This window comes from Chiloscyllium plagiosum, chromosome 28, assembly GCF_004010195.1.
Source record: "Chiloscyllium plagiosum isolate BGI_BamShark_2017 chromosome 28, ASM401019v2, whole genome shotgun sequence".
Lineage (NCBI taxonomy): Eukaryota > Metazoa > Chordata > Chondrichthyes > Orectolobiformes > Hemiscylliidae > Chiloscyllium > Chiloscyllium plagiosum.
This window is the reverse complement of record NC_057737.1, coordinates 6,814,608-6,827,003: the sequence shown is the minus strand read 5'-3', so window position 1 is coordinate 6,827,003 and position 12,396 is coordinate 6,814,608. Positions and strand designations below refer to the sequence as shown.

Below are 12,396 nucleotides of genomic sequence, written 5' to 3'. Positions count from 1 at the left end.
TGGCACACTCATTCCTGCACACTCACCCCCACACACTCAGCCCCGCACACACTCACCCCCACACACTCAGCCCCGCACACATATCCCCACACACACTCAGCCCCGCACACATATCCCCACACACACACCCCCGCACACACACACCCAGACACTCACTCCCACACACTCACCCCTGCACACTCAGTGATATTTATTGATGGGAGCTTACAACTGAAATGTGAGGGACCTGAGAGGTGTGTTGAGGAGTGAGTTATCAGAGTGGAATGCTTTGCCAGGAGAGTAGCTGAGACAGAGACCATTATCTTGGGGCAGAGAAAGATAGAAACAGGAGCTGGGGAAGTCCATTCAGCCCTTTGCACCTGCACTGCTATTATGGCTGATCATCCATCTCAATACCGTTGACCCACACTATCCCTATAACCTTTGATTTAATTAACTTCCAGAAATCTATCAATCTGTCTTAAAATGCTCAATGACCAAGTTTCCTACAGCCCTCCAGGCTAGAAATTTATCCTCACCTCAGTCCGGAATGGCCAAGGTCTTATTCTGAGACAGCGGGCCCTGGATCTAGACACCCCAGAACTGGGGGAAACATCCTTCCTGTTGAGACCATTGGAATTTTGTTATAGTGTGACCAGCAGAGAATATATGGGCAGCTTTGAACCTCAAAAAAACCTATGACAGACAGAGTGAGCCTAGTAACCTTCCTGATCATAGAATCATACAGAAATGAAGGAAGCCATTCAGCCCATCCTTGTATGATAGGTGCCTCTAATAAATTGATGCTGATGCTGCCTACAATATCTTCAGTGCTACAGTAGATATTTTATTGAAAGATTAAGTTGAACATGATAATTCCCAGTGTCACCCTATTTAATTAAAGTAAGTCCATTTATCAGTTGTGACAATCAAACATGGCAGGATATATTCACAGGCTATTTTCAGTACTTCTTCTGGTTGCCTTGTCAAAACACTCACATGGGACTAGGTGCCTCCATTATTTAAGACTGTTGAACAATACTGAGTCCTACAAACCAAGGAGAATGGTCACTGACTCCCTGGGCTCTAAAATACTAAGTGGACTCATATTTCCTTGTGATAAATTGAGCTCCTTTTTACTGCTAGAAGGTATTTTTGTAACAAATAGGGCAAGAATGTAAATTTATATAGCACCTTTCCTGATCTCAGGATGTCACAAAGCTCATAACATCCAGTGAAGTACTTCTGAAGTTCTGTCACAATTCTAATTTGAGAAATGCAATAACCAATTTGCATGCAGCAAGCTCTCACAGACAGTGACATGAGAAGGACCAGGGATCTGTTTTTGCCCAAGGGAACAGCATTAAGCACACCATCAGCAAGAAAGCCCCCGGTTCTTTCTCAGAATGCTGCCATGGAATATTTTCCATCCAGCTGAGGGCAGATGGGCATTTGGTTTCACATCCCACCTGAGGGATGGCACCTGGAACAGTGCAGCACTCCTTCAGTACGCCATTGGAGTGTCACCCCCAAGATAATGTGCTCAAGTCTGTTTGGCATTTCAAGCCATAACCTTCTGGCTCACGAGACTGGAATAGATAGACCAGGCTGATCACCCTGTGCAACACTAAGACAACACAGTCCCAGTAATCCCTCACATATCATCACTTCAATAGGAACAGATCATGATTTCATAGTTTGTGAGAGTTTGCTGTGTGAACATTAGCGGCTGTGTTCCTGATGTTACAGTAGTGACAAAACTTCAGAAAGCACTTCACCAGCAGTAAGGTGCTTTGGGACATCTTGAGGTTGTGAAAGGTACTGTATAAATACAAGTGCGGGTACTGTACTTCTGTCCTGACAATGCTGCAACTACATCTGTGCTGCATTGCTGTCGGTCTTGATTAACTGCTCAGACTCAGAGTGGGGATTGAACCCAGAACCTCCAGCGATAATAATAGCAATGGATCCAATCTGACAGGCTACTTAGATAGCTCAGGGCTCATATGTAACAGGGCTTCAGTTTCTGTTAGTGTGGTTAATGGGTAAATTACACAGGAGCAAAGCAGATGTGGCTCTGTGCTGTCAAACTGGTACTTGTAATTTTTTTTTTTGGTCAATTATTTTATGTTACCCAAAGAGAAAATTCATGTTTCCTGTTAATTAACAGTACAGTTTCAATCAATACACTGTCAACCTACTCGATGACGTCCACCCACTCCCCCTGCCGTTAGTTCAGAGGGCTTGAAAAGATCCATTTTACCTCTTGTCAACCTGCTTCTCATTCAGAAGACACAAATGGCACAGACATCCAACATAATGCTATTATTAATAGATAATAAATAATATACAAATACTAACAAAATGTTTATTGCTCCCTGGAAACCTCAGCAGTTTACATGTCTCCTCTTTTCGTAATATAGATGTTCAGTCACCAAGTGTCTTCAGTCAGTCCATTATAACAAATGTCCAATCAGTCTGTTACAATCCAGTGTCTGTTACCACCTTGTCATAATTATAATTGAATATCCACTCACGATGTGATGACCTGCTGTCCACTGAGTTTGTAATTCACATCTTCTCTAGACAAACCTTTGTTTCTTAACTTGTCCCATTCCCACTCCCTTTGATGTTGCACCTTGTGTCATCTCATCTCTCCTGTTCCCCACCCTATCATAAACCTTCCTGTCTGTTTTCATGCTTTATGCTATCATGGGATTATTTTCTCTGTTTACAGAATGTGGCCATCATGGCTGGGTCAGCATTTGCTACACACCCCCAATTGCCCAGACAGCAGGTCAGAGTCAACCTCAATGCAGTGGGTCTGGAGTCACATATAGGCCAGACCACATAAGGATAGCGGTTTTCTCTCCCTAAAGGACATTAGTGAACCAGATGAGTTTTTACAGCAATCAACAATGATCACATATTTGTCAGCAGGGTAGCTTTTTTATTAATTCAAGTTTTTCCCTAACTAGATGGTGAGATTTGAACTGATGTCCCTGGAACATTCGTAGTTTGGGGGAAGTTGTCATGTCACTGAACTAATAATCCAGAAACCCAAGCTCATGGGAACTTGGTTTCAGATTCCACCACAGTAACTAGTGGAATTTAAACTTGATTAATAAAAATCCAGAATTGAAAACTAGTCTCAGAAAGACTGACCTTGGAACTATCTTTGATGGTTGTAAAAGGTTTTTTAGCGAAGGAAATCCACTGTCCTGACCTGGTCTGGCCTACATGTGACTCTAGACCCACAGCAATGTGGAATGGCCAAGTAACATGCTAAGTGTAGGGTATTTAGGTTTGGTAACAAATGATGGTTATGTCAGTGACACTCACATCTCATGAAAGAATAGATAAATATTTCTGAAGAGGGAGAGAGAGAGAGAGAGAGACGTGTTGCCAAAGGTATCCACCTTGCGAGATAAATGCAAGAACGCCAAACTTCAAGCAATCTCAATAATTTAGCAAAAGGACAGAAACTTCACAAATTTCTTTCTTTCCAGCAGAATAATTTACGTTCAAACTCCTCTGAAGCCCATTTATGTTGTGATGAGTGTCCATTAACACTTAACCCTGATGTTGTATCCCCTGGGAATGCAGCACTAACCACTTTGCGTGTTGAAATAATTCTTCCGTTTCAAATCATTTCCTTGCTTTGCATCAAAAGACACCTCCAGTGTTCCCTTTTTTGCAGCTGGGCAGGGGATTCAGGAACAGTGACCAGTCACCCAGGGATGCCAATGTTAATTGTAGAATCCTGCAACTTAAAGCCTGGGTTGCCAAGGGCAACATCAAGGTGATACCACATCTTACAGACCAGAGCTATTGTCGCTTTACACTTATGTCTGAGAAAGAATTGTCCTATTTATACAAATCCGGCGAGAAAAATGATCCCAGTGAACCTGGCGTGTGCAGAGTGCAGATTAATGCCGAGCTAAGCCCCTATAATTTCACGCAGCATACTTTCTAGAAATGTGTTGTCTCTGCTGACTTATTTATTCTGGATGATCCTTGTCTGAGAGGCTGTACCAGCCTGGTGTGCGTGACCCTGCATAGATACAGCCTGACACTGTGCCAGGCATAGAAACAGCAAGGAGGCAAAAATAGAAAATGCTGGAAGAAAAGCAACAGGTTAATCGGCTTGTGAAAGGGGCTAAGAGGCCGGGTGCAGTCGAATTATTAAAGGCGCTAACAGAGGCACAGGGGACGGTCAATTAGAGCTCACCAAAAGAAAGGTAGTAAATACAGCAACAACAACCCATCCATAACGTTTATTTACAGAGTGCCTTTAATGTGACGAAACATCCCAAGGTGTTTATAGGAACATGATCATGCAAAAATCAGATGTTGGCACATGTAAGGTCTAATTAGGACAGGTTAGAACAAAGAGATGGATTTAACAAGGTGTTGGCGGAAGGAGAGAGTTTGAGCAGTTTAAGAGAGAATTTCAGTGTGTAAGGTGTGACCCCTGCCAATGAACCAGTGGAAACCCGGGTGGGTTGGTGGAGTTGTCGGAAGGGTGTACAACTGGCGTATTTATAGTCAGTATGATTTTAATATTCTCATCGTCAAGAATGTGGTGCTGAAAAAGCGGAATGCAATAGTTAGATGAAGGTGATAGGTCAGAGAGGAGGATGGAACAGACAGATGGGAAAGACGATGGACAGGTCAAAAGGGCCATGCCGAGTTGGAGGCTTGGGACTGGGATAAGCTGGGGGAGGGAAAATCAGGATACTGGTGAAATCCATATTAATCACATGTGGTTGCAGGGTCCCACGGCGGAAGATGAGGCGTTCTTCCTCCAGGAGTCGGTTGGTTAGGGTCTGGCAATGGAGGAGACCCAGGACCTGCATGTCCTTGGTGGAGTGGGAGGGGGAGTTGAAGTGTTCAGCCACGGGGCGGTGGGGTTGGTTGGTACGGGTATCCCAGAGATAAAATTTTATATTCTCATCCCTGTTTCAGAACTCCTCACAATCTCACCCCTCCTTATCTCTGTAACCTACTCTAGCCCTGAGACCTCAGATCTCTGCACTGCTCTGAATCTGGACTCTTGAATTTTAATTGCTTTCTCTTGGTTGCTGTGCCTCCAGGCCCCAAACTCTGGAAAGCTCTCATTGCCCCTCACATTCGTCCTCAAAAACCGTCGCTACGCTTTTGATCATCTAATTAGATATCAGTGATTGTGAGTCATATTTCATTTCATAATGATCCTGTGATGTCCATAGGGGTTGTTTTATTACATTAAAGGTGCTACACGAATATAACTTGATGAATGCAGCACCATACACAAATGCATCAATGACTGTCACTTGAATCTTCCTCATTCAGTTTTGTTTAAAGAAGGGATTACTGGTATTGATCTTGGCGATGGTAAAGACACCACTTTAAGCCAGACTTATCAGATCAAGCGAGTTCTGTTTCTGAGTCTGTGTTAAGCTTTCTGTCTTGCTGCTGATGAACAGAGGTTGGGATGAGTGAACTGACAAGGGCTAGAACAACATCTGGAAACTCCTGGTCCTGATTGCAATTCGTGGTGAAAACCATGTGGAGTGGACAGCAAGCAAGAATGGGGTGGTGATGCCTCTGCAGCTGATCAGCCACTTAGAACCAAGTTTGTGAGGCCCAGTCCCAAATGCTGGTGGAACCCCACCCCGGTCAAGAAAAAGAAGCTTCAAAATTAAAATACTGAAAGGCTCAGATCACCCCCACCCCCTCAACAAACTCGCAGTGGCTGAGATGGATGGTCCAATGCAAGAGTACAGGATTAGCACCACAACTCTTACACTTAACGCTTCCTTATGGCTCCCATTAATAGGACCAGTGCCCCTACAACTATGATGGAAGGTGTGATTTTTGAACATTTTAATATCATTTATTTTGGAGTTTTGAGTTTGGACTTATGCCACATGGGTTTTCCATACATCTGAAAGGTTTAATTATTAATTTATTTTTGTAGTCATAGTGATTTAGTTTAAAATACAGTGTGAGAGAATTCCTGGAGAGTAATAAGTTTTTGTTTACATTGGGAGGATTTTACCAGCAAACAATGCAAACAATTATACATTCAGCTGCAGCTTCAAAAGGCAGAACAATATTTTTTGATCAGGGTAACTTAGGAAAAGAATGGGGGTTTTATTAGTTTCAATTTGGGCAGTTCTGTAGGAGTCTTGGCTGAAGGCATATGTGTAAAGTATTTGCTCCTAAGAAACAGAGAAGATAGTTAGAATTGTTAAAAAAAAGTTACCTCAAATTTAGTATAAATTCCAGAGCAGAAGTGTTTAGTTAAAGCCCTGAAGGGATTATTTGAAGCTGAAAATGTATCAGCTGTCTTATATGAAAGCTCCTAGAAGAGGCTGTCAGATTCTAAAGACTGGGAGTTGAAGCCTCCGTTCAATTAAACCTTATAAGAGTGAAGGAGAGAATTCTCTCTGGTGTGAGTACTGTGAAGGGATGACTTCAGAATTAATTGTATTTTAACCATGTATTTCCCAAATCTTTAAATATATGTTCTATGGAAATGGTTTAGTTTATTCTATTTTTGTTAATTTCTTTGTGTAATAAACTTCCGTTTTTTTTTAAAACCAAATTTACACATTGCATGCTTTTGTTTCAATCAGCGACCAGCTTGTTAAAACCAAACAAAAAACAAAATATGATCTATCAAGCCTGATTTCAGTCTGGGATTTGACATGCTCAGTACAGGTGCATAATCCTTTATCGAGACCAGCTGGTTTCTGGAATTCAGAAGTTTTCGAATTTCAGAATAAGTGAGTTTAATGGTGAAATTTTTAAAACTCTTACCTAACAGCAGACTCACTTTGAGTAAAACAGGCCCTGAAACAGAGGTGAGGCCTTCCAGTGTTGGGCCACGCCTTCTCCCCCCATCGCATCTGAGTGGCGCGCATCGAGTGGGTGTGGATTTTGGTTAACTATTTGCATACCAAACAACCTCGTTAATGATAAAAAAAACTTAACAAAAAAGCCTTTGGATTTCAGAGCTTTTCAGATTTCAGGATTTCGGATAAAGGGTTGTCTACCTGTAATAATGTGAACTGGGATCATAACACATCCACAATATGCCAGACTGGCAAATGAAAGATCAAAGAAACCCAGTGGCTTGGGGAAACCTGGAAGTTGTTGTATCTTACCTCCATGACCAGTAGCTTTGCAGACAGTCGGCATGAAATATTCAGGAGCTGTCTTACAGTGGGAATCATTAATTTAGCCTCTGAAATATTTAGTGTCTGCAGGACATTGCTTAGTTCCATGTCTATTTCAGGTGTCCAACTTCATTCACAGCACTTGCTCCCCACCTGCACTCATTGCCAGCTGGGAATAAGTTGGGGTTAGACACAGATACCACAAAAAAGGACAGCCCTCCCTCCTCACAGTAACAGGAGGGTTCAAGGAGTTGGGAGAATGGGTGCTGTTTCATGAGACATTGCTGTATCTTGGAGAAGGTGAGAGTGTTGGGAATGCAACATCAAAGTTCAGCCCCCACCTCTTATAGGCAGAGCGGCTCTGCTGTCCATGTAGCTTCCTCCTGCCCTGCAATCTTCCAAGCTGCCTGCCCTTCTCCAGTCTGTCTATCACTAATTTCCTGTATCCCACCAATAGCAGCCATGCCTTCAGCCATCCAAGCTCTGGGATTCCCTGCTTACTGCTTCTTTCTCTTCCTTTAAAACTCTTTGCAAAGCCTCTTCTACCAAGCGTTTGGTCATGAGTACTAATGCCTCCTCCTTTGCTTTAGTGTCAGTTTTTTATCTGGTTCTTACTCCTGTGCAATGGCCTCAGGACATTTTTCTAACTTAAAAGGACTACTGACGCAATTTGCTAATAGATTGAATTGATTATTCTTAATAAAAGTCTTTGTGTTTAAAACTGATAACTCACTCACTTTTTAGAATGTCTTGGGATGTTGGACCATGTTCACGGTTTTATTTGAATGCAAGTTGCGGTTGTTGTTGTCTTTGCATATTTTGCTGATGAGACCTTCACTCAGAGTGTGCCACTGTATTCTCTCCCTAGATGGGTCCAGGTCGCCTGTCCGAGACTTTCCATTGACTGGGGAGAGGCATTTTCTAAACCCCTGCTCACTCCGTATGAGGTAAGTAGCCAGACGAACAGAGTAGTGGTGAGGTCAAACTGTCGGTGTTCCTCTCCACAGGAATACGGTGGGATCTCATTATTCTGCTCTGAGTTATCTGCTGGGTGCTGTAGATCATGGAATTGTCATCACGTATCCCAGAAGGAGGCCATTGGGCTCATCAGACCTGTACAAGGATTTAAACTGACCAATCCTTACACAGATAGACAGAGTAGTTGCAGGTACAATGGCTGTGGGATCTAAAACCAGGAACAGAGTCTCAAAATAATGAAGCAAAATTTCCTTAGTGAATGTTTGGAATTCTGTATTCCAAGGGACTGTGGGAGCTCAGTCATTGAGTATGTTCAAGGCAGAAAGTGAGAGATTACTAATTTACATCGACCAACTTAATTGAATTTTTCAAAGATGTAACCAGGTGTGTGTGGATAACAGCAATGCTTTTGATGTAGTCTGCTTAGACTTCAGCAAGGCTTTTGAGAAAGTCCTGCATGGGACACTCATAGCAAAGATATCCAAGGAAATATGGCAAATTGGATCTAGAATTGGCTGAGTGGCTGGAAAGACAGGGTGATAGTGGAGGAATGTGTTTGTGAGTGGAAGCCTATGTCCTGTGGAGTTCTATGTCAGTGTTGGGGCCCTTGTTGTTGTTGTCGTATATATAAATGATTTAAACTTGATTGTAAGTTGATTGACTTGATCGGTAAGTTCACAGATGATATGAAAATTAGTGGTAAATAGTGAGGGGGATAGGGTTAGATTACTGCAGAATATGGACAGGCTGGTCAGATAAACTGATCAATGGCAAATAGAATTCAATCTAGATAAATGTGAGGTGATGCACTTGGACAGGACAAACAAGGTAAGGGAATACATGATGAATGGTAGGACCCTGGGAAGCACTGAGGATCAAAGGGACCTTGACAATTAGATATAATGGTCAACATAGGAACAAGGGTAGGCCATTCAGTCCCTCAAGTCTGCTATTCAATGAGTTTATGGCTGATCTATGGCCTAACTCCATATACCTGCATTTGGCCCAGGTCCCATAAGACTTTTGCTTCACAAAAATTCATCTACGTTACATATAAAATTTGCAACTGATTTGGCATAACCGTTGTTTGTGGAAGGGGGTTCCAAGCATTTACCACCCTCAGTAATTTGCTCTCAGCTCTATAGACCTGTACTTTAGTTAACAGACTCTTGTGTGGGACGTCATCAAATATCTTCTGGAAGTCTATATAAGTAACATCCGTAGATGTTCCCCTGTCCATTATGTTAGTCACCTCGACAAAAGGTTCAATGAGGTTTGACAGACATGACACACCTGTCATGAATCCATGCTGGCTCTTCCACATTATTTGAAAATTTTCAAAGTATTCAGTTAACCCTATCCTTGATTACAGACTTCAATAATATCCCCACCACAGATGTTAGCCTAACAGTCTATAAATTCCTGGTTTTCCTCTTCCGTCCTTCTTAAAAGGTGAAGGGACATGTACAATTTTCCGATTCAGAGGGATAACTCCTGTATCTGTAAGATTATGGATTGGCTGTCTTCATTGTGCTCCCTACTTCCTTTAATAACTTTGGAAGGAAACTGTCAAGTCTAGGGATTTGTCGTTCTTTCATTCCATTAGTTTCCTCTTTACCGATGTTTACTTACAACATCTTTATTCAGTCTATGTTCCTGATGCATTATTAATTTCCTGAGAACTCACCCTCTCCAATTGGAAAATAAATATTCTTCAATTCCTGATTGGATGTTTCTTGATTGTAAATCAATAAGCCTTTTGCCCTTCCACTTTTGACATTTCTATCATGTGAACAAAAGAGTGTGAAGGGTTTTTTATGTGGGTTTTTGTCAGATTAAAGTCTTTGTTCCTGGAGGTTCTGTAGTGATTGTAATGAGGTCAGCCAGGTGGACCTCATTGAGTATGAGTTCCCTGTTTAGGGCTGTTAATCTGATCCAATCATGGAGCCCTGGCTGACAGATTCCAGTCTCAGGTGACTATCCGAGTGGAGTTTGCACGTTCCCAAGTGTCTGAGTGGGTTTCCTCCGGGTGCTCTGGTTTTCTCCCACAGCCCAAAGACGTGCAGGTTAGGGTGGATTGGTCATAGGAAATGCAGGGTCACAGGGACAGGAAATGGGGGTGTGTCAGGGTGGGATGCTCTTTGGAGAGTCGCTGTGGACCTGATGAGCCAAATGGCCTGTGCCACACTGTAGGGATTCTATAAGAACAGGAGTATCAGACATCCTGTTCACTTAGAGAGCTGGCTCTGAGGGAGTTGGATCAGCATCAAGGACTCTCTGCGTGTAAATTAAGGGGGACTTGGTGACGGGATACCGGCTTCCTGTGGAGCTACTTCAGGTTCATCTTTAATCCTTGGAGACTCCTGGCAACCCAAATCCAAATGGATTAATCCTTCCCTCCCACCATGGCCTCACTCCCCACTTTCAAATCCTCTCCACCTTCCCTGAGTGGCCTCCAGTGAAGTCAAGCTGACAGCACAACCTGTAAGAATAGGGTCATGGCCCATTCAGCAGAGATTTGACCAAGAGAGGAAAAGAATTACAGATTTTTTAAGAAAGTCACTTAGAAGTAAACAAATATAACAAGAAGATCGAGTGCAGTGCAGCTTCAGGACATCAATCAGCAAACAGAGCATCGATTGCTAAATAATGTGGGGGAAATAATGCAATTGTAATTTGCAGCAAACAATTGATAATTAAGCTTTAACTGCGCACAGAGAGGAAATGAAATAAAAAGATTAATTATATCAATTATTCAGGATAAGGCTATCTGAGAGAGAGAGAGAGAGGGAACAGCCACCAGACCAGGTTCATTCATTTTATCTACTGTCTGCACTGCTTAAGAGTAAAGGTCACATAGGCAGTCCTGATTCACTCAGATAAACTGCATAAATCCTGGCACTGACACAAAACTTGCAGTTTCTCATCACTGTCAGTCTCCAGCACAAAGGGGCAGCGATTTTTCAACTCGTAACTGAGGCAAGAATATAACAAAAAAAAGAGACTCCCCCCCCAACTAGTTCACTGTGTGTGAAAGGAGCTTGAGATGGGCCTGTTAACAATCTGTCCAAGGACTTTGGGGTCAAAATACCCAAGTTCTACATTCTCCTCAGCTTTTAGGAAACCCTGACAATTCAAAAGAGAACTCTGAGTTCCACTTTGGAAATATACTGCCATTGTAGCCGGGTAAAAATCCTGCAGATAGCTTCCATACAGCACTCTGGGTGTCCCTACATCACATGAATTGCAACGGTTCAAGAAGGCAACTCACCTACTCACCCAGCATCACAAAATCCTTCTCCATCACCCCTTCTGCCCCCTCCCCACTGTTGCCAGGGACGTTGGATTGGGCAGTAAATGCCCAATGACACAAAACCTGTGAAAAGATAAGACAGGGGTAATCATTGGTTGTCTGGGAGGAGGTGATTATCGATCATCTTACCCGACTAACCCTTCATCCCGGGACAATTAAGGGCAAAATAATGAAACAGCCAAGGGTCAGGCCCTTGTGACGCAGTGGTAGTGTCCCTGCCTCTGAGCTAGAAGGCCTGGGTTCAAGTTCACCTGCTCCAGAGGTGTGTAATAACATCTCTGAACAAGTTGATTAGAAAATATCTGAATCAGCCAAGGGGAAGGCGTGAATACAGTACAGCAGGTTAGCTAGCCTGTACAGCTAGTTAGAGGAATGTTAAGCCAGTACAGCTAGTTAGATGAGTGATAAACTGCTAGTTTTGTTTCTGTGAGGAAGATGTGACCAAGTGTATCCTACAGTTTCAGAGAGTTCTGGTTTCCTCTGTCTGTGTCTAGGCAGCTGTAGCTCTCAAACAGATCGAGTGGCAACATCACTACCCGATGGATTTCTATGCCAACCAGTCACTCGGTCCGTGGACTGTCAATCATGTGACTCACCAACCCGTAAGGAGGAGCAGGAAGGCTATGGAGGTGAGTGGAGACTCGCTGTGAGTCTTATTTCATCTCCTGCTGCTGTCGATGATCTGTGCGAAAGGGATTCTCTGCCAAGGAAAATCTGGCAAAGAGCAAGTACGGATGGCATGGTGTGCACCAATCAGTCAGGCCTCTGTGTTCGGGGCAGGCTTACATGCTGTCACCTTCTGGATTAGTGGTGCCGGAAGAGCACAGCAGTTCAGGCAGCATCCAAGGAGCTTTGAAATCGATGTTTCGGGCAAAAGCCCTTCATCAGGAATAAAGGCAGTGAGCCTGAAGCGTGAAGAGATAAGCTAGGGGAGGGTGGGGGTGGGGAGAGAGTAGCATA

General features: G+C 43.1%; 1 protein-coding gene across 1 annotated transcript in view; it reads left to right on the top strand.

Moving 5' to 3' along the window:
• dph1 (diphthamide biosynthesis 1) overlaps positions 1-12,396 on the top strand; it is a 579,143-nt gene that overhangs the window by 538,806 nt on the left and 27,941 nt on the right. Inside the window, exons 9-10 of the mRNA XM_043718169.1 lie at positions 8,014-8,092; positions 11,931-12,065. Of these exons, the coding sequence (XP_043574104.1) occupies positions 8,014-8,092; positions 11,931-12,065 (214 nt within the window). The remainder of the gene's footprint in view (positions 1-8,013; positions 8,093-11,930; positions 12,066-12,396) is intronic.